General features: G+C 39.0%; 1 protein-coding gene across 1 annotated transcript in view; it reads right to left on the reverse strand.

Annotated features, from left to right (window-relative positions):
- Positions 1 to 2,474: 2,474 nt before the first annotated feature.
- The window catches only part of LOC308398709 (ephrin type-A receptor 6-like), a 74,532-nt gene continuing 49,861 nt past the window's right edge, over positions 2,475 to 27,145 (reverse strand). Inside the window, exons 9-21 of the mRNA XM_080885482.1 lie at positions 26,308 to 26,658; positions 16,371 to 16,495; positions 15,867 to 16,029; positions 13,652 to 13,757; positions 10,623 to 10,693; positions 6,925 to 7,050; positions 6,161 to 6,346; positions 5,963 to 6,024; positions 5,657 to 5,866; positions 5,409 to 5,558; positions 5,057 to 5,250; positions 4,333 to 4,482; positions 2,475 to 2,659 (exon numbers count right to left, since the gene is read on the reverse strand). Of these exons, the coding sequence (XP_080741608.1) occupies positions 2,545 to 2,659; positions 4,333 to 4,482; positions 5,057 to 5,250; positions 5,409 to 5,558; positions 5,657 to 5,866; positions 5,963 to 6,024; positions 6,161 to 6,346; positions 6,925 to 7,050; positions 10,623 to 10,693; positions 13,652 to 13,757; positions 15,867 to 16,029; positions 16,371 to 16,495; positions 26,308 to 26,658 (2,009 nt within the window). The 3' untranslated portion in view covers positions 2,475 to 2,544. The remainder of the gene's footprint in view (positions 2,660 to 4,332; positions 4,483 to 5,056; positions 5,251 to 5,408; positions 5,559 to 5,656; positions 5,867 to 5,962; positions 6,025 to 6,160; positions 6,347 to 6,924; positions 7,051 to 10,622; positions 10,694 to 13,651; positions 13,758 to 15,866; positions 16,030 to 16,370; positions 16,496 to 26,307; positions 26,659 to 27,145) is intronic.

The following is a 27,145-nucleotide window of genomic DNA, read 5'->3' on the forward strand; positions in this document are numbered from 1 at the left end:
TGTTTTACAGCTTTCTCTATTGATATGGACCTCCCCCACTGCCATTCACACTACACTAAAGTAGTGAAGTAATCGATAAAATTCCAAAAAGACAAAAAAATAAATAAATATCAAATGATTAAAAATACCTTGATTTTTAAATATATTATACATTATGGCTATTGTAAATACAGAACCGTCTGGGGAATGAGCTTTTTCTGTATTTTTACACATTTATCATGTAAAGAAAACTAATACTGCTGGAAATGTACTTCTTTTGCTTCTGTTTAAATATTTCAGGGTTTAAATGTTTAGTTGACTGTCTTTACATGGACAGAAAGGGGAGTTTCATTGGGCCAGCCCACTTAAAGATCAAAGTGGGCTGTATGTGACCCCGATTAAAAAGGTGTTTGACACCCCTGCTCATGTTCATACTGATCTTTACTGACAGTATCCACTTTCCAAAACAAGTTATTCTATTATCTAGAATAAGGGAACGAAACACACCAAAAACACAATCAAAGTAAATACAACCATGAAACAATTAATCTGAAATTATCATAAACAAGAAACATTTTTAAAAGTGAAGCAATAGTCTGTTGTTTGTCTTAATTAATCTACTGATGTCTTATAAGCAAGACATTACTAACATACTGAGAACCAAACTACTTTTATGTTAACCTTCACTGTCCAAAATATTGTGTAACTACATATTTTCACTGTTAAGTGCAAATCCCTATAGACAGTTCTGATATAAAATAATGACTGTAAGCCATAAAAAAACAACATTTCTCACAGAATCTAAAACTGTCTACATACTGAACACCTACTTTGGCCAGACATGGCTTTCACCTAGCACCTTTGATAAGCACCCATGTGACAAACTCACCTGACAGTGACACAGAAAATGTGTCAGTCTTCTGAGTGACAATTAAGATAACTTGTTTTTGAGTGAGAGATGGCATCTATGGACATCTGTGTGTGTGTGTGTGTGTGTGTGTGTGTGTGTGTGTGTGTGTGTGTGTGTGTGTGTGTGTGTGTGTGTGTGTGCGCGAGTGTCTGAAATTGGCTCCCTTGCCACTTCATTAGGTATACCTGTTCACCTGCTTGTTAAGGCAAATATCTTCTCAGCTAGTCACAGAGCAGGAACTCAGTACAGGTGAATAAGACCTGCTGAGGTTCACACTGAGCATCAGGAAAAAAGATGATTTAAGTGAAGCATGATTTGGCATGGTTTTTGGTGCCAGACATGCTGGCCTGTGTATTTCAGAAACTGTTGATTTTCCTGCCCAGTCATCTCTAGAGTTTACAAAGAACCGTCAATAATACGGAAAACACCCAGTGATCCAGCCAGTTCTTCGGGCTGAAATGCCTTCCTGATGCCAGAAGAGAATGGGCACACTGTTTTGACCAGCTGGGAAGGCAATAGTAACTCAGATAACCACTCATTGCAACCAAGGTATGTAGATGAGCATTTCTGAACACACAAAACATCAAAACTTTGAAGCAGATGGGCTACAGCAGCACAAGACCATACCTTTTGTTACTCCTGTCAGCTGAGAGCAGAAAACGGAGGCTACAGTTCAGAAAAGCACCACTGAGACTACAGTTCACCAAAAGCAGAAAGTTTTTATAGATGTTAACTGGATTGATTAGTCTTGATTTCTGTTGCAACATGATAGAGTCCAAATTGATGTAAATAGCATCCTGTTTTGCATCAGCTATTCAGAAAACTTCTATTCCATATATCAAAATGTTTCCAACACCTTGTTGACTTAAGGTGTAATCCTGTACTGGCAAAGTGTACCTAATGAAATGTGTGGCGTATGTAGAGATTGAGGCCAGGGGTGGTTAAAGTCTGAGAGAAAACTAAGTATTAAAATAGGGTTGTTTATTCAGGAACCAACATACTGGATAAAACATACAATTTTCACAAGACTTTTTGTACAAGACATACTGCATCATCATGAAGAGAGAACATACATTTCTATAAAATCTTTTGACATTCAGCGGTCTTCAGTTCAAAAAACATGATTGTATTTTACCATCCGGTCAATCTTTATTCTTTTAAGTGAAGTGTTTCATAAACCAGCTGGAAAGGTAGTTATTAAAGTCACACACTGTACCACACATCACCAAATGATTTCTCCTGTCCTCATCTTCTCTGGTCATGAGGTAAGAAACTTTAGACCATTCAAAGTCAATACAAACCATTGGATTGTCACTTGGAAAGAGAAGAGGTATTGGTGAACACTTGAATAGACACTAGAGAAAAGAAGTCCTAAATTCAAGTGAATGCTAGTATTTGCTGAGATAATAAAGAGACCGCATTTGGCCAACGCCAGAGGTTGGTTGTTGTGGAGGCTGTATTGATAATGATCCAGATGATGATGTGTGTGCTAACTAGACCACATGTGGTCTAGCAGCAGACCGCTCTCATACGAGCAGCATGTGGTACCTGCTACACCTAAGAGTCTGGTGTTTTGTGCAATTAGTTGAATGACGATGCCAAGGAACTTGTTTCCAGCTCAGTTTGTACACACAGTCTGACTCTGTGCAATGGGCTCACACTTGAAAGCCACTCTGCTGAATGTGGTGAAGCTGCAGGCGAAGGGACTGTATGCTGCTTATGATTCTCCTCTGATGGCCAATCAAACAGACTCCAATACGTCTGATGTCACTGAAGAAAGAGGAGAGAAGAGATAAGAACAGCAAACCTACTTTCTACAACAAGGAAAACACAAAACTGTAACAAGCAAAAAGTTGACGGTGTTAACAATGACCACATTTAACGTGAAAGCACAATAGTGGCAGTGTTGTAGTTTATGTTACACAGTCAGCATATGTGAATAAAACTTGGCTTACAGTACTGTGTAAAAGTCTTGAGCCAACATTTCTTAATAATTTACATCCAAGGAGGCAAACGTCATTGTAATTTTTAAAGTGGTCTTGAGCAATAGTTCTCCAAAGCTCGTCTTTGGACTGGCTGCTTTATCACTCATTTTCAGTGAAGTCCTTTATTTTTTAAGGTGGTTTACACTGACAAATTGTACAAACATAAAAAAGCACCTGAATTAGTGTTGTGTTACTACCTGTATGTCGCAAAAACAAATAATTTGTTACAGTTTCTTTAGTTCAGTCTAAAAATTGTCAATGACAACACAGTTTGTCAAACATGAGCTTTTTTGTACCAAAAAGATGATTCCCAAAGTGCTATTAGCTGAAAACCTGGCATATCTTTGCATAATATGCAGTGTGTTCTTAACAAATTAGAGGAAATTGGATAAGTGGAGTACAAAAGAAGAAGTAAAGGGCTTAAAAAAAACCCTCTACACAGTAGATGAACACTATCTGAAAGTAAATTTCTTAAGAATCAGAAAAAAGAAATTCAGCAAAGACAAGCAAAGAAGTGGTCTCAAATGAGGATGCCTGTCAAGAAGCATTCTTAACAAAGGGAAAGGAGGAGAAAAGCCTGAGGTATCAGTGTCAGTAGGTCTGATTGAGTGATGAATCCACATTTGAAGTTTTTGGTCAAACCAGCATCAGTATCTATGAAGGAGGTCAGAGAGGCACAACAGTAAGTGTGTACAACCCTGTGTAAAACACGGTGGAACCTGTGTCATGGTTTCTGGGTGCATTTCAGTCAGTGGTGTTGGGGATGTTTTCAAATGAAATCATGAAAACAGAAAATGCCATCCAGAAAATATCCGATTGACAACAGTTTCATTTTCCGCATGGCAATGATTCCAATCACACTGCCAATGAAGTAAAAGCATTCCTGGAAAGAAAAACACATAATGGATGGATTGGCCTCCCCAGAGACCAGACTTTAACATTATTGAAGCAGTGTGGGATCGTCTTTATAGAAAACAGAACAAAAGGCAGCCAACATCTAAAGACGAGCTTTGAAAGTCCTTAAAAAACCTGGAGAACTGTTCCTGAAGACTACTTAAAGAACTTACAAGTAAGCTTACCTAAGAGAGTTCAGGTTGTGTTGAAGAATAGGTAAGGTAGTCATACCAATATGACTTCCAAGTTTTTTTTTTAAAACTTTACATACTACATATTCCAATAATTCCCTATACCGATTTCCTGTTTTCCTAGCAAATTTAAGACTTTTAGCACAGTATTGCAGTTCAAGTTTCTTGACCGTGCTGTGGTTAAACCAGCAGGCACACACAGCATAAAAAATAGGATATTTAAAAAACAGCTGCACAGCACTGGACAAAACTCAATAGTTGAATCGTGTTTTTTACAGTGTCAATATTTCCTGCTTGTTTTATGCAACTTAGTTTCCTTTTAGTGTACGTTTTGATAGTGTAACTGCTCTCCGTATAATTTGGCTCTGCTCACTCTATGCTCATGATTGAAATAGAATCCAGCGTCGTGTATCCTGCTGCAAGAAAGTTGTTCTTATACTGGCTCATTTTGATGGAGTCGAGCCAGTCGCCGATAGAGATGAAAAGAGGGTAATCTGGCATGTCGTCTGGGGAGTCAGCGAAACTGATATGGCAAAGAGAAAAACACAGGAAATATTCTTTGAATAAACAGTTTAGATGCATAAGAATTACCAGTCAATCAAAATTATACCTTTACCTACCTATTCTTTTCTGATAGTTTCCTTCAGGTTCAACATTTTTATTGGTTTATGATGTGATGCACTGGGACGCTACAGTAATATGCAATACATGTCAAACCTCATAATTTTAGTAGTGTAATTATGTAGCTATAATTCTTAGACATTCCTTTCTGTGTAGTTAAATGCACCCATTCTGCATCCTGAATGTTTATGCTGAAATGCTTTTAACCGTGGTTATATGTGTCCTCATACTTTTGTGTATGTTTTTTTAAATGCATGCATAGTCATATATGCCATCATGATTGCATGTATTTTTTTCGATGTTTTTTATGTAAAGCAACATGCTATAGTCGTAACTGTACTCAAGACCAGGAAAAATGAATTTGCCTTATTTTCAGTGCAGAACAGCTCCATATTTTCCAGATTCTACACTATCTTAGTGTCTGTATATACTGTATATAAACAATGGAAACAGTCTCTGCGTTATCCGATACTTACCTCTGAACATCATTGGCTAGATTCAGCAGCCCACTGGGATTAATTATGAGTTTGTCGAGGAACGACAGCACATCACTGAAGTGTGGGCGCTGGCTGTATTCCTTTTGCCAGCAGTGTAGCATGAGCTGATGCAGCGTCACAGGACAGCCCATTGGTGCTGGTAGACGATAGCCTTCTTCAATAGATAAAATGACCTGAGATGAATGTCAGTAAACATACTGTTGAATCTCAAATAAAACAATGATTCATTCATTTGTTTAAAGAGTTACACTCCTCATACAAGAGACAGAATTGCAAGAAATTGAATGAAGTGTTGACTATACTGAGGAGTTTAGAGCGAAAAGCAACTTACGTCTTGATTGGACATCTCCCAGTAGGGCCTCTCTCCATATGACATCACTTCCCACATGACAATGCCATAGCTCCATACATCACTAGCTGAGGAAAACTTTCCATAAGCAATTGCCTCTGGTGCTGTCCAGCGTATTGGTATCTTTCCTCCCTAACGCAAAATAGAAACACAGGATCCTCTTGTTAGGGCGATATTCAGACTTCAGTATCATTATTGATGCTGTAAAATCTTCCAGGAGCTGCACTCACTGTAGCTGTGTAGGCTGCTTCGGTGTCATCTTCAAGAACTCTGGACATGCCAAAATCGGAGACCTTACACACCAAGCTTTCATCAACCAAGATGTTGCGAGCAGCTAGGTCTCGGTGAACATAACCCATTTCTGAAAGATAGGTCATACCAACTGCGATGCCCCGCAGCATGCCAACCAGCTGGAGCACTGTGAACTGACCATCATGTGCCTGAGGTGGTATTAAGACAGAGAGGGTACAAACAGCGTGTGAAGAAGACAATCTTCAGGAATGCACCATACCAGTGTGAACATGCATTCCCCTTACCCGGAGGAAAGAGTCCAGTGCTCCATTTTCCATGTACTCCACCACAATCATTATTGGTCTGCCTGAGGAAAAGGAGAAGGACTTGATTTGACAGCTCAACGGAAAGAAAAGAGACCAACTGCAAAAATGCAACCCCCCCCCCCCCCCCCCCCCCCAAAAAAAACAAGAAATGGAAGTCAAGCTGTGTAAAGAGCTTACTCTTAGTGACCACTCCCTCCAGCCTGATGATGTTGGGGTTGTTAAACTGCCCCATGATCGAGGCCTCACGCAAAAAGTCTCGTCTCTGTTGGTCCATATAACCACCCTTAAGGGTCTTTATTGCCACAGAGATGTCCATCCTGCCTGGTACACGCAAACGGCCACTGCAGACTTCTCCAAATTCACCTACAGAACACAGAAGATTTCCTTTCACTTACATAATAAAACATATTCAAAGTAAAAACTAGAAAACAGATTAAATGCTGGGTATTGTTCCTGAATCCTTACTCTAAAGTGAAAACGACAGACGAAATAAAAATGAACATGACTCAGATAGACATGCAGCCTAATCACTGGAGGAGATATATGAAATTCATCACCACTAGGCCTACTGCACAGTTAGTTGTCTGACATATTTAAAACCATGCAACTGCACATGGGTTCCACCAGATGGAGCTCATATTACAGAAACCCCTGAGAAGGGGGCACCTTCATAATTACTCAGGGGTTTATAAGCCGACACAATCTGTTCAAATTAATGAACCATCAAACTCCATTATTCAAAGCCTGCAGTGTTAGCATCTCTAAGGTCCAATACTAATATGCTTCAGCATTTCTTTTTATATAGCAGAAAAACATTACTGGCAAGTTTTGCAAATGCCTATGTATCACTTTCTTGGAAAAAACACCCGGGTTGAAGTCCGATTTCATCCGTTTCATCCGATGAATTATCACGACTTACTGATTTGTATTAGTTGTTTTACCTGCGCCTATCACCCTCTCGATGCATATGTAAGAGGGGTTTATCTCTTTGGCAAATTCCTCCACAGCCTGAGTGGGGTCTTCATATGTATCTGGATCCACATAGGTCTTTATTCCAGAAAATGGGACTAGAAGAGAAACAGACAATATAATGTATTCTTTTATGTATATTGTGGAGTAGCACATAAAAGTTAGAAATGAGGTTGAACTGCTTTAATACATGAGTACAAGTTGGATAAAGTTCTTACACATTTCTCCACAACAAGGACACACAACCAGACAGAGAGAACAGTGTTAAACACATGTGCTCAGAAGAGATTGTGAAAGGGTTTTTAAACACAAACTGAACTAAAGATGAATTCTGCCCAGGGAAAAAAAATGATAATTTTTATTGATTGAGTGAATGATTGATTTTTACACATAAGGTATGGAAATTCTCATATCTAACATTATCTAATCAGGTCCAGGAGGGTATAAAAGATCTCTTAACTTTGTCTCAGAGTGAGACGTTGAATGATAGGTTATTTGATTATGAAATTCTCATCCTGCATGACTTGAATGAGAAAACTTTCTTCCCAAACAGATATTAGTTTTATCAACCACAGTGCATATTTTGTTAATCTATTCAAAACCTGAAGCATTTGCAAGCATAAAGTCATTATCTGGCTTCTCTAAGCCTGCAGGATATTCTGTTATACTGAAGCCAGACTGTGCAAGAGAAGGTGATTCTTTATTCAACTGTGTTAGTCCATAATTGGTCGACTATTTGCGTCTCTTATATTGTGAGGTTTTTCTGTTATTTTGTCAAGGGATGGAAAAGGGGGCAGAAAAAGAGAAAGAAAGAGCTGGAAAAAAAATCCCCAGAGCAGTATAAAAAGACATTGCAGACAGTTAGAATTCTGCATCTTCCTCTCTGGCTGAGGCTGGGGATGCTGCTGCAGTGGTGTGCATTATGACTGGCACGAATGATAACTGGAAGTTGTCCGTGGTACACCTCAAGCAGATGAGCTTGGGACTAAATGTACTTTATAGCTGCGTCAGCTTGTGTTGTGGAAGCTTGAAGGCTTCGTCTACCCACCTCTGTCTCCAGGGTGTCTAAGCTCAGCTCTATAATAGAACAAGCCTTTTCTACCAGTTTGTTGAGCCTGGTGGCATCCCCCCACCTGGGTGATGGCTCCCAAGCACACACGAGCAAAGAACAAATAGCACAGAAAAAACTGGTGCGACTCATATAGATTTCATTCTACTGGATAGAAAGAAATGACTCATAAAAGTACATATGTATCAGCAAGGCCATTGTTACTGTTTGGCATAAAGTAAAATTAGACTCATTCTTAAATAAGCTGCTGAAAAAAATCTCTGTCCAACTTCCAGCACCATCAAGGAAAAGACTCGGAGAGCAGTATTAGGACAGCAGATGACTGAAATAATTATCAAATGTGGACACAAGCACCAAAATATGAGTGTTTGTTCCTCTGCAAAATCCCATTAGCCACTTAAATTTTCAAAATGTTCCAATTTGGCCATCCTTTGCATTTTATGAAACAACATTTTTCACTACAGAATGTCATATAACTGATCAATTTTGGAAGTTTTACACTTAATTTTGAATTATTTTAACAAGTCAGATGTGTTACTTGAAAACTTCCTCAGAGCTGGTTTGTTTGAAGTAAAACAAGATAACTGCAGATACACATAATATGTTACATGCTGCTCCAGTGGTCCAGTAACAGTGCTGTCCAGCTTGACGGATTACCCTTTTACTCATACATACAACTAGATTCAGATATTTAACATTCATCTGGTGCCAATGAGTGAATTTTATGAATTCAGTGCATGAAGGCTTCTTTACCCTTGGCTCAGCTCTCTCACACTGGCGCACTCTGTCATCAACGTTTTTAACGGCTTATTTTTTCACCGGCTAACACAGAGAGATAATCATGTACCGCCACACCAGCAGACACTTTAGAATCACCCGATAACCTGACAAGCATGTCCTTGGACTGGTTCCGGCCTGGAACCCTCATGCTGTGAGGTGACTGGCGGCACCACAGCGGTGTTGTACTGAGTAAGTCCTGTAACTAATCTGACTGTCGTAAGTTCATTAGTGTTTTATCCTTTCCCAGTTTAGTCTATGGTAAACTGACTGCAATTATTAGAGTGCTTTATTACTCTCACCTAACACTCAAAGTACGGCATGAGCTCCATCCATAAATGCATTTTTAACATTAACATGCAAACCTAGATGGATGCTTCAGAGGATTCAGAACAAACACGCAGTATTAATCACAGTAAGTAAGTGATCATAAAAGAGTATATGTACCAATTTTAGTTCTCATATCACCTGTAAACAATTTCCCTGTAATTTCATTTACCTGCTGCACTATAGAGAAGAACCAGATTAGTTACCTGCACACAAACAGTAGCAGTGCACACTTAGAGATGGGCCTTGTGTCCAAAGGACAAGAAAATGGTATGTCAGCATGTTACAATATTTTCCTCACAGTCTTTAATGCTCTTCTCGATCAATAAAAAAAAGCCCCAATCAAACACACACAGGTAAAATTGTTAGATTTGTGTCGAGAGCCAAACTTGTTTCCCTGCAGGCCTCAAATCGGATCCTACAAGAGCTCTCACTGAATTGCCTAAGTAAAACACAGGGCACAATAATACGTCCTCCCTATGGGGCAATCTATAACCCTGTTTTTATCTGTAATTGTAGCACCACTGTAATTATTAACTGGAACAGCAGTTTTGTCAAAAAACCAATAGTGGGTTTCTGGCAAACTGTGAGTGATTTAGCACAGAAAATAGGCCCAATCTGTGTGACAAAAGCCCAAACATAGTGAGAGGGGACTTGAAATGGATTTTTAAGAGTCAAAATCTCACCAATAGCATGCTCAATGGTGAGCGAGACAGAGGGATTTCTTTTTGTATTTTGTAAGACGATGCAATGTGTGTGTTTACTCAAAGTATTAAAACGACAAAAACAAGGAACATTGGCGCTGCAGGTTAATCTTCTGCTTTCTGGATTACTGACTGACATTAGAGTTTTAAAAATATATTTTAAAGTCCACATATGTGTATACCTGAATTTGTAGTTATTGGTGCAGGACATTTTAACTGTAAAAAACTTCTTTTAATAAGTACAGTTAACCTAATATTTGCCCTATATTGGCTGGATACCTGACTCTTACCTGAATATAAATTTAAAAATAACATTGCTTTTTAAGATTACTTGCAGTTTTCATTTTTTTGCCTTAATCAGTTCTTTTAAAAGGCTATTTGGCTTTGATCTTTTTTCATTGCACACTAACATTCGCCTAATGTAGGTTTGAACAAGCTCCAAATCCAAATCAATCCACCCTATCTACCAGCACGTGGATGGACTGTAATGAACCAGTGTCTTTAAATGCATCCTTTTGGTCTTATTTTGTTTTTGAGCCATAACAGGAATTACAAAGAATTGAACTGTAATAACTGAGTTTCATTCAACAGAAAATAAGAGAGTCCATAAATTCTGCTCATGACAATATAAAAAATGCATAATGCATAAGAATTGTTGCTCTAAGGCAAACAGTGACCACGCTTTGTATAACTTCTTGCAAAACTAAAGTCCTGGGAATTACAACAAATGTTGTCGCACTCATCTTACCTGTGTGAAATCCCACATTAAATACAGACACACACAGACACCCACCGTGTCCACTGTGAAAGCGTGTCCTCCTCTTCTCCTCAGATTTCATCCGAGCTTTGATGTACCCCTGACACCTGCACATGTAAGACACATTAACACAACAGTTAAAGATCTGAATGAAAATGCTAAATGAAGGTAAATTAGTTTTCATTATCAACATGAAGCATGACTATTTTTTCTTTTTTGCCATTTGGCTTCTCTCTGTGATCCCACATAATCTGCCTTTTGGTTTACAAAAAAATTCTATTTGAAAACCGACATTATGCCATTATGTTCTTTTCTATCACTCGTTTTAAGAGCAATTTTTGCTCTTTCCTTGATTTAGATCTTTTTTTCTTCTTCTTTTCTTCCGTTTTAGTATTCAGATCCCCACATGTTCAAACTTTCAAGGCTCCACAGATTCGGACTCAATTGACAATCAAGCACTTGTATTAAGCAAAAAGAACAATTTAGATCCTCTTTGCAAAAACTACCCAAGAAGAAGACTGCTCTTTAAAAATGTCATCATAGGATTGCATTTTTCTGAAATGTTGCACTTTATTTACACACTTTACAAGTCACTTACACAAGATAATACTTTATTGATATTTGGGTGCAGGTAAACCTGGTTCAAAGACAATGAGATAATGAATTCACACACTGCGACTCTTCTGGATTGGTATTGTTCACACCTCACACATAAAAAAGCTGCAACTATATATGAAAATCATCTCTGCAGAACAGTATAACAGGTTTAAAGCAGACACCTGGTTACCTCTGCAAAATTTTTATTGCCAGTTACAGTTCTGCAAATTGTCCAGAAAAATGGGGAATAGGTGGATGAGTTTACTGACAAATATATAGGAATACAGTCTATAATAAGAAATCTTAGATTTTATGATTCTAAAAAGCTTGAAAATGAATATTTGGTATGACCACCTTTATTCTTCAACACAGCCTGAACTTTCTTGTAATTTCTTTACGTCGTCTTCAGGAGTAGCTCTTTGGGCATCTGGAAGGACATTGAAAGCTCTACTTTGGATGCTGGCTGTCTTTTGTTCTGTTCAAAATGTTCAGTACTGTTGAGGTCTGGACTCTGGAAAGGTAAATCCATGATTGATAATGTTTCATTCTGTGTGTGTGTGTTTTTTTTTAAAATCCGGGTATGCTTTTACTGGATTTCTGCTGAGGCTTCAGTTAACAGTAGATGGATCAACCGAAGGGCCAGATGCATCTCTATGGTCACGTGTCAGGTCTGTGCCGGATTTTATTTTTCATATTTCTTAAGGACTTTCAGATATTATTGACCTGCTGTAGTTTTCTATTAAAGGGTTTTGAGGAAGTGCCAGGAAATGCCAAGTTTTCAACTAACAGTCTTTGCAAAAATACATTGTTATGCCTTTCAAACTGTGTTAACGTTGACATTCTTCAAAGATTCAATAAAATAAAAAGATACTGGCAGCCGCCACTGCTGACCTCTTGGCCTCCTAGTCAATGTACATGTTGTCTAAGTATAAAAATCCTAGTTTATCTTCCTCTTGAGTTATTGCATTCAGAAAATTTTCAGAAAAGTTGACCTCTGACCTTGGTCTTGAGGTCACTGAAATTCAAACTTGTCTGAGACTTTTAGTAGATGGACCCATGGTATGAATTTAAAAAACCTGTTTCCTTCTTCTCACCCACCAGCCTGCCCAGTCGGGTGATGACAATGATGCATCAGTGTTTTACAGCTGAAGGGTAAAAATGAGAACAAATAATGAGTTTTTGTGACAGAATAACAAAAGTAGTTAAGAAAAAATCTAAGATTGGTTCTTTGCTAAGTTTTCTGTTATATGTAGACAACCATGGTTCATCTCTTGAGTCAGGTGACTTTTTCCTTGAATGACTCATAGGTCAGTGTTAAGTGGCCTATCCCTCAAGCTCCTAATAAATACACCTATAGCAGGGCTGGGGAACTCCAGGTCTCAAGGGCTGGATGCAAGTAACATCCTGGGTCAACACACCTGATCAGTTCATTACCAGCCCTCTGTCGAACTTCAAGACATGTTGAGGAGGTAATGTAGGCATTTGAATCAGCTTTGTTGGATCACGGACACATCTAAAACCTGCAGGACAACGGCCCTCGAGGCCTGGAGTTCCCCACCCCTGACCTATAGCATCAATTTGAAAATATTACATCATCTTGTTCTTGAGTTATTGCATTCACAAGATCTGCAGAGAACTTGACCTATGACCCTCTGACCATTAAACCTACTATTATTAGATGCACCTATAGTGTCAATTTGAAACAACAATAATTTCCAAACATTACTCTGGAAATGCTCAGGTACAAGGAATGAATTGAAAATGAGTAAAAAAGCAGCGAGTGTCCAAAGAGATAAGAGACTTTCAGGATGTCTGGAGAACTATTGCTCACCAGCACTTTAAAAAATTACAAGCCAGTCTGGATTCTTGGCAAAAAAGAAACACTGTATTTACTGTATATACCTTAACTACATTTCAGGTGCAAACAAAGATAAAAGTAAACAAAGTAACAATGTTGGTGGCTCATTTCCCATACAGAGTCATTTTAACATAGATAGTGATGTCATCCTTTTTTCAGCTTTTTTGTAGACTGGAGTTTAGATATGTTCAGCTTAATGTAATGTTTGCAAATTGTGTAATCAAAGATTATCATTCGGTTTGTATCACAATTAAGTCAGAATCCAGACAGAGTATCCACACTTTCTGGCCATTTTTCATTGTTTATTAATAAGTGCCACTAATGGTAAAAACGCTGTGAACCAGAGGCAGACTGAAGACAACTTTGTGAGCCAACCTGGGGAGGTTAATGGAATGAAGAAAACTGCTGGTACATGCATTACATGCTGAGTAATTAGGCAGAAAATTGGTTCAGCCATTTGTAAAATAAGGGTGTCTGCTTGGTGGCAAAAAAGGAGTCCATTAACAGACTTCTGGTTGTGGCCTCACTCTGGAGATTATGAGAGAAAAAGGTGTGTGTGTGTGTGTGTTTCTGTGTGCGTGTGCACACAAAAAAACAGGGGATGTCTTACCGTCCAGTGATTAAAAGGAAGAGGGTAAGGATGACCAAAAGGGAAAAACCTCCTACAGATGCTGTGACAACCACCAGAACTTGACCCTGATCAGCAATATCAGGATCTGAGGAAAGTGAGAACAAAGTGACGGTAAAAACGGCAGAAAGATCATTCATCTGAATATTAAGAACTCTCCCTCCCAGACTTGATACCAGAGGAAGGACAAACTGCTTTGCGACACAAAATGTACTGAAAAGACCGACTGTGGTTTCTCTGTTACTAATTTAAAACAGTATCCATGTTTATACCCAATGAAAAGAAACGATCCAGGCATTTTGTAAGTTTCCTCTGTAAAAGATTAGTTGTCTCTCCTGAAATGAAAAGCCTATTTAAAGTTATTGTTGCGATTTGAATTGATTGGCTTCTGTTTTGACATTTGATTTGTTCTGACTAGGTTATTATAATCTTAATCTAAAAGAGTGAGATGTGCATGATGCGGCTGGATTGCAAGGAATTCATCATATTAGATGGAAAATTCAGCTGTACATTGAAATTATTATTATTATTTTTTTATCAATTGCATGTGAGTGACAGTCATTGATATTTATTTCTCCATGAATGTCTTAAATGCACTTTCCAGGACTCAGTGCGGTCCTGTGAAAAAACTAAGTACACTCTTTCGTAGGATTTAAGAGGGTAAGCAGCTGTCAGATGCTGCTAAGAAAATGCACTTTAACTAGGGGTCACCAGGAGGAGTAGTCACCTCCATAAAAGGAGAAGTTTAGGCATTTTGCAGGTTTGGAGCATTCAGGTGAGTTAACATAATGTCACAATCTTCCAAAGAGTGAACATCCCAGACAGTCAGCCCAAGGTCAGAGTGCGCAATGTCAAAGGAATTGTGAAATCCTAAGGACTACATCTCAGATGCTACAGGTCTCAGTTGTCATGTTAGATGTTAAAGTTTAGGACATTACAATCAGAAAAAGACTGAACAAGTGTATCATGTTTGAAAGGGATGACAAGAAAAAGTTTCTTCTCCCTAATAGGTTTGCAAAGCTGCATCCAAACATACTACAAGGCTTCTGGAACAAAGTCCTTTTGACAGACAAGACCAGGGTGGAGATGTTTGGCCATAATGCACAGCATCATGTTTGAAGACAATCCAACAGACCATGGCATGGTGGTGGAGGGGTGAAGATTTGCGCTAGTTGCAAAGCCACATAACCTGGCCGTCTAGCAGTCATCAAACAAATTCCTCTGTATAACATCACATTCTTGCAACAGGGCAATGATCTCAAGCACATCAGCAAATCTGGGGCCTTAACAGAGCTGTGCAAAAATGAATGCTTGCAAACCTCAATGAACTAAAACAACATTGCAAAGAAGAGTGTGCACAATATGAGAGACTGATAAAATCACACAGAAAACAATTAGTTCAAGTTACTGGTGCTATAGGTGGTTCTACAAGCTACTGAATCATGACGAGTACTTATTTTTTCACAGGACTGCACAGGAAACAAAAAACTGTTTAATCACATCTGCCTTTAAACAAAATTTCTCTTGCACTGCAAAATAACATCCTTTTTTTTTCCGGTGTTCGTCTTGCATCCATTGTCAGTATCAGCTTGGTGATATATATTTGGTTAATAATAAGAAGTAGCAGGAGACAGGGACATTTCCTTTACTGACATGTAAATGTTTCATTTCACATATATTAAACATTTACTTGTGGATAACTTTTCTTACATTTCTCCAACAGTTATTGTAAAATTAAAGTATACGTGAACTGTGCGACTTATGAGTTGCACTATATAATGTCAACAGACTTATATCAAATTCACTCTTATAGTGAAATGTGAGAATATTCAAGTGAATATGTACACATTCATCATCTAAAGGGTGCCATACATGCTTAAGCAGACCATCAGAACTGGGAACTTATGGAAGCTTATAAGCACTTAAATAAATGGCTCACGCCTCAATAAGCCCTGATGAGTTTCAGTGACTCGTAGCAAAGAATGATCATAAAACGTCTCCAAGGATTATATAGAGTTGGTAATCGACAGTGATGGCTCAACATCTGTGGCTTTCCAACTCCCTTTCTCTCTTGTGCATTGTTTTAAAACATACTCCAAATCCATCTGGAACAACAAATCTGCCTGATTATCAGTGCCGTTCCTCCCTAGCACATACAAACCACAACTCCCAAGTGCCCCATCCCTTGCAATCATACCCTCAGCTGCTGTTGTAAACTCAAAGTTGGGGCTGTATGCTGTGTAGCCAGCAGCAGTGCGAGCGCGCACATGGAAAACATAAACAGTCGAGGGTCTGAGGCCTGTCACCACAACACTGGGGGCTTTGGTCCGTGTTGATGAGTAGCTCAGCTGCTCTTGCTCCTAGAAAAGCAGAAACAGATTGCCAAACATGATAAACAAAGCCACATTATGGCACAAGAGATAAACGTGTTTTTGCATAAACCCATTATCACAGCAATGTCTTAACAGAAGACATCATTTCTGTCCTATTAACTATCAGAGCAGATGGTGAACAAAGCAGGGATAATGACACATTATGGATGCTCTACACTTATGTTTGGCTTTCTCAATTATTCACTGTGGTGCATTCTAGAGCAACGGCAATAAAAAACGCTTTTGCCACAAAGAGAATTACACATTGTACATAAACATAGTCTGAGAGAAGAAGAAGAACGTCATTCAATATGACAAAAAGGGTTTACCTTCTCATAATATTTCACTTCATAATCCACTATGTCTGAGGGTGGCTTTTCCACTTCTGACCAGGAGAGGGCGATGCTGTTTTGAGAGGCCCAGTCCTTCCTGACTACACCCACCAGAGCAGGACCTGAGGGTAAAGTGAAAGAGTGCAGGGTTTTGAGTCAGCTGTGATAAGAAAGCTGTGAGAACAACAGCGCTTCAAAGCTTGAAAATGATGTATTTTTACATGACTGGCATTTCTTGATAAGAAGTGTCTGTATCCATCACCGTGTTTCTACAATCAACAAAAAATACTTGACTTATTTGACTGACTTTCTTCCAATTGGTTGGCTTATTGAAAAGTGTCTTTATCAAAAGGGTGAACCTGTAAACACATTAACACTTTGGGAAGCATAAGCAAGCAAAAAAACACAATAAACAATATGTTTCTAGCACATCTGGGGGACCGAGAGTCGCCTGGCCAAGAAGCCCAGTAGACTGAGGAAACAAGTGATCCAGGCCATTTCCTGCTCTAGCCTCTGTGGTGAACTCTGAAGTATATTCACTGAATTTAGAGTCGGTACTGCAAAAGGGATTTCACAAGTGTCTTCAGTCATCAGAGAAAAGATGTAAGCATCAAAGAACCAGTTATACGGCTGCAATTGCAAATGAAAAGCTAAATAAACATCTGAAGCTGAACTTATGTAGTTTGTAGTAGACAATCTCAGGTAAAATAGCTGTTGTGAAATATCACAAGTAGGGCAGAGAAATGCATTCGGCATCACAGGAATACCCAAGATAAAAGTAAGACAGGGAAAAAACATTGATTTTGAAACATTTTTATTGTCCAGCTACTGTGTAATGTTCAGTCTCAGAGAGACATTTTTGTCACAGAAACCACTAGACCTACACCAACTGTTTATCATGTTTGTCATTATTGCTGAGTTTTGGGGGAATATTTTACACAAGGCTGCTGAGGACATCATAAAATCACCTAGCAGAGAGTCAAATATTTACCATCAATTATTCATAAAGCCTCTGCTTCAACACAATATGATTTGGCAAACTAACAGATCCAGTCCCCCCTGTTGCTGTGCGTGCTGTTTGAGAGATCATTGTTGGAATACAAATTCAGGAGCAGATTGATGTCATAAATTGTCCTCATGCTCAGAGAAGCAGATAACCTATTCTATACCGAAGTCCACAGACTGGATGCGGCACTTCACAAAAAGGTGACATGTCCCTATAGCGAGTCGGATGCATTGGGGTGCAGAGGCAACTCTTACATCTTGTTAAGAAGCCAAAACGTTCTAGCAGGAGCTCAGCCCAGACACAACGCTTCACAGTCCAGCGGCTCAACCACTTGTATTTATTTTTGCAAAAAGAAAAATGGTGCACACATGAAACATGGTGTTTGATGCTGACTCCTGCAAAAATGCACACTCTGGGTGACAAATATGCAACATGCACACATCTTCAGACTCAAAGTGGTTTAAAAATGTATTTCTGTGTGAGACTGTAACTTCAGATGACTGTATTCTTCTGTGATACAGATACTCCAAAATATATCCATGTCAGAAATTTTTAAAATATAATGTTGTTATAATATAATCTTGTTATAAAGACGCCATAAAGCTAAAACTATCATAAAACTAAAGAAATGGGGGTCCACACAAAAAAATCACCTGCCAGCTTGTGGAATCTTTTCTGTGACATTTTAATCAGGTAAATGTGTGACTGTAAAAATGCATTTAAACGAGAGTTGTCTGCGTAAATGTCGAGGTTGCAATTGAGAAAGATGTTTTTCAGTTGGCTTTAGTGTAATTGAGCAGATCTTTACTATATGCATAACCCACTTAGGGGATAAAACTTTGTGAGCATCGTGTTACTAGAAGGGATTTCTGTTTGCAGCATACTGTACTGTATAAATTTATGCCTTTACTGTGTGAGAGAACTTGAGCTCGATTTTTAATTTTTTTTTTTTTCTCTAAATCTCTAGAAACCTAGTGCGCACTTATGGAAGAAGTTATTTTAGGTTCGGCACAAATCAGTCTGCTGCTCAGACACCTTCTGCTATGGATGAGTGACTCAAAGAGAACAATTATGGTCATTACAGTTTAATCACAAGTCACAAGGCAAACGATAATTGACGATTGAGCTTACTCTATAAGCTCTAGTTGGTTTATTGGCAACATGCAAAAATAGGTTAACCCTCAACTTCAAATGCTCAAAGAAATAAAGAAAGGACATGGGGGAAGAAGAGGGAGAGGGAGAGAGAGAGCAAGTGAGCAGGAAAAGCTGTAAAGAAATCCCATGGGGTTGCATCTCCCCAGCATCTGAGCATATAAATAGAAGTCAGTCTTATTCCCAGAGCAAAGGAGGATGAAAACTGAAGAGAATCCACTGGAGGAAAAAGGAGAAACAGCGAAGTAAGAGAGAGAGAATCTTCTGAATCAGGACACAACATGCATGGATTCAGCATGTGAGAACTTTGTGTGACCTGTTGTTTTTGCCTTACAAAAAGAAATCATTATGATGAAGGCAGTAACAGAGCTAAATCTTTGTTTTTTTGTCTGTTTCTTGTTTCAGGCGGATCAACAGTAAGACATCTGCGGTATGGCGTAAAATCAAAAATCGACTGCCAGAGAAAAGAGCATGGAACAGACAGGACTTCTAATGTACAGTAATTCGAAGCTTTGCAAAGCTTTGCACAGGACTCTGTGCAGTCCTGTGCAAAACTAAGAGCACCCTTACTGCTTCCATAAGAATTCACAGGGTAAGTAGCTAATGTGAGCACCTCTATAGCAGCAGACGTTTTAGCAGTTTCTCTGGTTTGAAGCATTTCATTGTGTTAACACAATCCCAGGAGGGAATGTCCAAGCAAATTCATGCCAAGTTCAGACTGTGCAATGCTCAGAGAAACCGCAAAGAAACCGAAGAGATACATCTTAGACTCTACAGGCCTTTGTTAGCATGTTAATGGCTAAATTTCATGAGACTACAATAAAAAAGAATCCCACAAAAGAATAAGCTTGCTCTGTTTGGAAGGGCTGCAAGGTTTGCAAAGTTGCATCTGATTAAACCACAAGACTTCTGGAAAAATATCCTTTTAACAGATGAGACCAAAGTGGGGATGTTTGGCAGTAATGCACACTGGTGCATTTTGGCCAATCACGACATATCAGCACAAACTACTGATGCCAATTGTCAAGCACGGGGGTGGAGAAGTGATGATTTGGGCTTGTTTTGCAGCAACAGAACCTGGGCACCTTGAGGTCATTTGACCATGAACTCCTTTGTACGCCCAAGTACTCTAGAGTCAAATGTGAATCTGTCTGACAGCTAAAGTTTAGCCCAAACTGGGTGATGTAACAGGACAATGATCCCAAGCACAGCAGCAAAACTACAACAGAATGACTGAAATAGAAGAGAACTGAATAGTGAATCAAGGCGGTGCAATGGCCCAGTCAAACGTTAACCTGACTGAAGTGCTGTGGTGGAAACCCAAGAGAGCTGTGCATAAATGTTGAAGTGAAAAGTGGACCTACCCTCCTCCACATTGATGTGAAAGACTGATAGAGTCACACAGAAAATGATTACTTTTAGTTATTGGTGCTAAAGGTGGATCTACAAGGTACTGAATGATGGGGTGTGATTAGTTTTTCACAGGACTGCATAAAATCCTATGAAAAATTCATTTTTCATGTCTTCAACATTCTTTCCACGCTCCTTAAAAAAAAGGTAAATTAAACTATTGATTGATATTAGCGTTTTAACACCTCTGATATAGGTGCCGTAAAATTTGGTGAAACAGTCTCATTCTTGGTGAAAAGCTCCACTGAAATCAAATTTTGAATGAATTTATAGCATTTTTATTGACATTATGCCCTTTGGAAAATTTGTCAGCTATAGTCAGATAGAATTGTTTTAACCACCACTGAAAGCTGTTAGTGATTTCTTATTAATAAGTAATCTTCGGGATTTAAAAACTACTATGATGAAGACAAGTCATTCAGTCTGGAATGAACTAAACAACAATGTGCAAAAATCTTAGGTGACTTCATAATTTAAACCAGAAGTTATTTGATTTCAATTATTTCAGCAAAGGTTCAGTGCATCATTCAATCTCACATTCTGATAACGGTTTGATTCAATTTGATATATAATTCAATACAAGTGATTCTTCTGTGCTGTGATTCTGCAGTCTAAATTTTGACAGGCTTAACAGATAACATGTTCCGCCTCTGCTCGGCTTTCTTTTTTTAAGTACGGTTTACTATTAACCCAGAGTGGGTCTATATTTGTGGCTGTCCACAAATATTGTAGGTGGACATTTTTAATCTGTGCACCGAACACCTTACACAAATATGCAGTGACTTTCTGTGTGCCTCCTCGCAGAATACTGCAGTGAACTTTGTGGGAGGCATCTTCAGTGAGAAATCCTCTGCTGAGCATCAACTACAGCAAGCTCAGAGCAGAGTGCAGTTCACGCTACATAAATACAGAGATCATCGTGCTCGCTCTGCAACGCATTGCTGCCTTTAGAGGTGAGAGGACAACAGCTGATGACTTTGACCTGTGCAGTGAAACCAACTATGGAGCAGAGAATGCAAAAATAGTCATTGAGATGAGCAACTGAGACACCATGACATTGAAAAAATACCCCTCAGAACAACAGTGTGACAATTAATTAACCAAATATCTCCACAATATCTCATCTGAGTCAATGAAAACTATTCTATTTAAAGATAAAGTGGCACCTTAACCAGGCATTTAACTTTTCAAGGTTAAATAAGCACCCTAGGAACTGAGAAGAGAAACGATTACTAATTCTGATTAATAGCTTTAACATATTAGCAGCATAATGAGTCATTAATAAACAATTTACCAATGATGGAAGGGTAACAGAAAATATATTGCTACTTTCCTCTCACTACATAATCCAGTTAATTTTTTCATTCTGCTTTTAATTGTCTATTATTCCATAATTGCCATAATATCACAATCAATTATTCGAATCACCTTGCAGCATCTGTCTTAACTGGTAATGAGACTGTCCATCCACAGTCTCCCCCCCCCCCCCCCCCAAAAAAAAAAAAAAAAGCTTAAGCAGACAGCATTTTTCATTCCATGAACATCCCACCTTAGTTGAATTTATTTTAAACCTATGCAGCGGTTTGAAGAGTTTAACATGATTTTCAATTTTTCTTTTTTAAACATCATCAAAAAAGAGCTTCCTGGAATATTTTTCCTTAATGCATAGCTAACTCATGCATACACCGACAGCCCCTTTGTTAGTTACAAAGTAACCAACATGGCAGCAACTCAGCACATTTAGGTGTGAAGACATGGTCATGACGACCTTTTGAAGTTCAAACTGAGCATCAGAATGAAGAAAGGCGGTAAAGTATCTTTTATCTTTGGCATGGTTGTTGGTGCCAGATGGGCTGCATGAGTGTTTCAGAAACTGCTGATGTGATGGGATTTTCCCACACAAGTGTTTACAGAGAAGAACCATTTAAAGAGAAAACATCCAGTGAGCAGCAGTTGTCTGGACCAAAATGACTTGCTGATGCCAGAGGTCAGATGAGACTCATCGGACTGCTTTGAACTGATAGGAAACAGTAACAGTAACATGCAACAGAAACCAAATAACCAGTTGTTATAAGCATATGGTCATGTCTGAATGGAAAAGACGCTGAATCTTGAGGCAGATGGGCTACAGCAGCAGAAGACCATGCAGCATGCCACTCCTGTCAATTACGAACATGAAACCGAGGCTTCAATTCACACCGGCTCACCAAAAATTAGAAGAAAGGAAAACTGTTGCCTGGCCTGGTGTATCCATTTCTGCTGTGACAATTAGATGGTACAGTAAGGATTTGGTATAAACTTTGACAAAACATAAATACATCCTGCCTTGTATCAGAAGCTTAGGCTGCTGGTGGTGTAATGGTGTGGGGGATATTTTCTTGGTGTACCGTGTAATGTTGCTGACTGTGTCCTCATCATGAATACACAGCTGACAAATCTCAAGCTAAAAATAGACCAAAAATCCCAGAGGATCACCTTCCAGCACCTTATTGAATATAAACCATGAAGAATTAAGGCACTTCTGAAGGCAAAAGCACTTCCAACACACTATTATTAAGGGGACCCTACTAAAGTGGCTTATATTAAATGTCACATGTTCATTTAAATTTGCATAAAAAACTCCATGTGATGCTGAGAATCAGCTGCTGACTCAAGCAAACGTGTCATTGCACAGATTCAATAATTCAATCTTTTAGTGAATATATTTCTTATTTTTAAAACTTTGCCCATTTGTCATGTAAAATATGCAGAACAGGATCACTTTTATTTATCCAAACCACAACAAAGAAGCTGCTGTAATCTCCGTAACAGAGCTACGGTGTATGTGTTGTATCAATCAACAATCAAAGAAAAGTGAGTATTTCTGGTTTCTTTTCAGAGGAGTAATATAACAAAATGCAGATGAAATAACAGGAACGAGCTGAGGAAATGACCAGCACACCATGTAAAAGTGTGGGTGATACATGCGTGCAAATGTCTTATTTGTATGAATTTGCTTGCCTGCTTGTTTGTGTGTGTGTTTCTGGCTCTCTCTCTGTGTGCGTGTGTGTGTGTACAGTATGTCTACTGAGGAAAGGCAGTTTGACAAGTTAATCCACTCTAAACATCCTAATGGGAACATCCCCACAGGCTGCTTCTCTTCTGCTATGGAGATTATTTTTGCATTCCAACTTCCTCCCACTGGGCTTGCTGCCTTTGCCAGAGAGATGGGTGCCAGGCATGACACATACACACCTGACATCTGGTTTGCATGGTATGATGACAGCCCATCAGCACACATTTCAGTTTGTAAAAATAAAAACCTCGACACATTATTTCTCCCTGTATACTAAAGAGAATTATGAGGAATGACTGCGAAGTATTTTCTTAATGAGCAGGAGCATAAATATAATCTTATAACTGTCTGGACTCCTTGTTGTCACTTCATCATTAATGCTGCTTCATTCTCACTGCGTCTCACTGCTTTTGACACAGCAAGCCAGCGAATTCTACACATGGGCACAGGTTTTAAAATTTTAATCTGGATCACAGTTTGAAGAGTCACCCTAATGAGCTGGTTGATTGGCCGGCTCACCACTTTGGTCCAGACTGAACAGGCTCAACAAGTATTGAACAGACTACTGTAAAATGTGGAATTTGGTACAGGCATTTCCCAGGAAATGAATCCTCCTGACTTTGGTGATAATTGGACTTGAGATGTTAAAAATAATGATGCATAATTTTTTAACAGGTTTAGATTTTTTCCTAAGCCTACTTTTAAAAAATGAAAAATGAGGAGAATTAATTAAATTACTACTTTACTTTCTGTTTTATTAAATTGAAATCATGATGCGCATGATCACTATTATATAATATAAAGATTAGCCAATTTATCAATTAAAAGAACATTATTGGTCAAGATTTTGACAATTCATGAATCATTTAAATGGTTAAAGAGTGATTTGGGGGCCATAGGCCAAAAAAATTCATAATAACCTTTCAGCATATTCAAGTAGTCTGTTATCTATGAATGTTTAAATATACTATTTTACACAATTGCTGAATTCTACTTCCATTCATACATCAGGCTGCCTACGTATCACACATACAGGACCTGCTTGGCCATGGAAACCCATGAAGCGCCCAGCACCAGAGGAGGTTTGGAGCTCTGCAGTTATTGAGTCAGCAGAGCGTTGGTGACTTTTACGCTTTGTCTTTCAGATTTCCAACCATTGCAGTTCTAGGTTATTTTTCACAGCCAAATATGAATAAGTGTTCTTAGAGGTGACCCTGAGCTGCACTACACTGCAAGCATTTCACTAGAGTAAAAATTACAGCGTGTGAATCTGAAAAGTTACATGCCCACACCAGTGATTACGTCTGTTCGGACTCTTTGTCATTAAAAAAAGATCAGAGTTCAGAACGTTAAGGACATGGTTCGGCCAGCAGTGATGGTGATATTTAACCCAGCAGAGGCTGCGACTGGTCAAACCAGCTGTCACTAATTATCAGTTCAAAGAGTAATGAGAGACTAAACACGACGGGCCTTCTGTTGGTTTTTGCAGTCTGTTCTTTGCAGACAAGAGTTTATGAAATAAAAGCTTCTCTTTGCACCACCGCTGTGCAACCAAGAGCATTTCTTCTTTCTCAGAAGCAACGGTGTCATCAACTCTTGATTGCATCGCTTTAGTTTAAGGAGTCACACTCTTCCATTTTCATAACTTATCATTTATTTAAGCTCATCAGTTTGATAGTTTTGGTGCAAAGTCATCAGTATTTTGATCAAGCAGTTCATGAATAATGAGTTGTGAAATATTTAGAGGGCTTTAGCGTTTACTTGAGTTCATTAGATACATATTTAATCAACATTTGGGTAAACATTAAATACATTTAATCAACATTCGGGCAAATATTGTGCCGGAGTGTCAATGTGAGCGACCACGGGAAAGGGATCAGCCTTCAAAAGATTGTTACATCCAGTTATATGTTGTTTACATTTCCCAAGCTTCAAATATCTTCATCATTCACTCTTCTCGGTTTAAATACTTAAATAAATGTCAAAGCAGTATTACAACAATGACAACTATGATTTAGCACAGACACTCACAGCTCCTCACTGTCTCGTTTGAGCTGCTGATAACTGAGATCACTGAGTACGACTCTAGTTCTCATCAGGATTTAATCTCAATACAAACTTCATACGCATGCTGAAAGGGGAGGAAACGTGCACATACATCCCAGCATAATTTATTAATCCACCTGCTTCCCTTCCTTCATCTCAACCTTCTCCATCAATTATTTCACTACTATTCCCGACCTTGAAGTTTAAGGTTAAAGCTGAATTTCAGGTCTCTTATTTTTTACTAATTCAAGCCTGAGACGATGTTCCTTTGTGAACTTGTAGATCTAGTTGACCCCGGGTCTGCTGGGTTTCACTAATTAGGAATAGGTTCAGGTCACACTGACTCTGTCAGCAATTCAAAGGTCAGGAGTGCGTTCCATTTATTGACGCATTAAGCTGGAGGGAGAGATGGAGACTTAAGAGGTCTCAGGGTCCCCAGGAAAGAGGAAAGTAAATCCCCTTCCTCATTACTGTAATGAATAACCTAAACTGCAATGCAAAAAACAATATTCATGAAGTATGAATTAGTTCCTGTCTAACCACAGTGTATTATTGGTCAAGAATAATTACAATTATGTAAATGTAATGGGGATTGACATTTATTTATATATAACTCAAAAAATGAGAAAATTACAGTGAGCAGCAGGGGTTAGCTCTGCTGCTTCACAGCAAGAAGGTCCTGGGTTTGAATACACTGGTCATCCTGAGGCCTGGTTTAAAACTTCTTCCTGTGCCTGTGTGGGTTTTTTTCCGGTACCCCAGCTTTCTCTCACTGTACAGAGACATTGTTAGGTTAACTGGTGATTCTAAATTGACGATAGTTGTGAATCTGAGTGTGAATGGGTGTCCGTCTCTCTGTGTTAGCCCTGTGACAGACTGGTGGCCAGTCCAAAGCGTACTCTGCCTTTTACCCCTGAGAAGGGCATGAAAGCTGAAGGCTCTGCCTCCCATTCTACTTTTAAATACACTGAAGAATCACGAGTAAGCCTGCAGTCTGGGAGTGAAGGGCTCTATTGGAGTGATACGGTAGTATGAGGTCTTTAAGATAAGATGATTATAATCCATCATCAATTCTGTTTAATCTCTTATGAAATTATTAATAAATTCATCAATATGCTTTCTCGTTAAATAAACTGTATTAATACAGATCCTATTTGCAGGTAGGGTTACATCTGCCTGCTATTATTACCACCACCATTTTAAAAAAGCAAAACAACCAGAACTGGAAAACAAAACGAAAGACCGCCTGAGTGAACAGGACTTACCAGCTTGGTGTGTCGTGACGGTCACATTTGCCAGCGAGCGTGCAGTCATACCCAGCCCAGAGACCCCGTTCACAGCCTCAACGTGGAAGGTGTAGCTAGCGAGCATTGCAAAGTCCAGTATTGCTACAGAGGTGCCAGTAATGCCGAGTGGCCGTGGGATAAAGTGCAGGTCAGGCTCGCACGGCTCACACTGTGTCACAGCACCGCTGCTGTCACTCCCACCACAGCGCTGGCACAGTATGTTGTAAGTGATGTCCTTTCTGCCTCCTGTATCACTGGGAGGCATCCACTGCAAGAAGAGAGCTGTGTCATTGATGAGTGAGACCAGGTTCCTGGGAGCTGATGGAGGCCCTGAAAGAGAGAAGAAAAGTATTTAGAGACAGACATTTTTTTTTTTTTTTTGGCGACTGCACTTGCCACTTTTTGAGATGGATATTCTCCAGGACACTTATGCGACCTTGAATATGAAGCAATGGTTGGCACATGATCACCATAATCTGACAAGTTTGCACGCTGAGCATATTTTTATTCCTTAGCATGTGTGTTCAGTGTGTAGGTACAGCAAGTGTGTGGGTGGTTGGCTTTCAACATTTCCGGCTTCATTCCAGCAACTTGTGTCAATTTCCCGGCTAAAATTTCAGGGTTTTTTTTTTTCAGTTTTCACACCTGTACAATAAAAAAAAATCTGAGCTGTTTGAGTGTATCTTCAAATATCTGCATGTAGGCGTGTGAGAGGATAGCTCTCAGAGTGTAAGAGTGTTTCATTCCAGCATGATACTTGTCAGTTTCATCGATACACCGCTCAGAAATGTCCAAACTTGGTGAGCAGAAATTTAAA

Source organism: Rhamphochromis sp. 'chilingali', assembly GCF_963969265.1.
Source record: "Rhamphochromis sp. 'chilingali' genome assembly, chromosome: 6".
Classification (NCBI taxonomy): Eukaryota; Metazoa; Chordata; class Actinopteri; order Cichliformes; family Cichlidae; genus Rhamphochromis; species Rhamphochromis sp. 'chilingali'.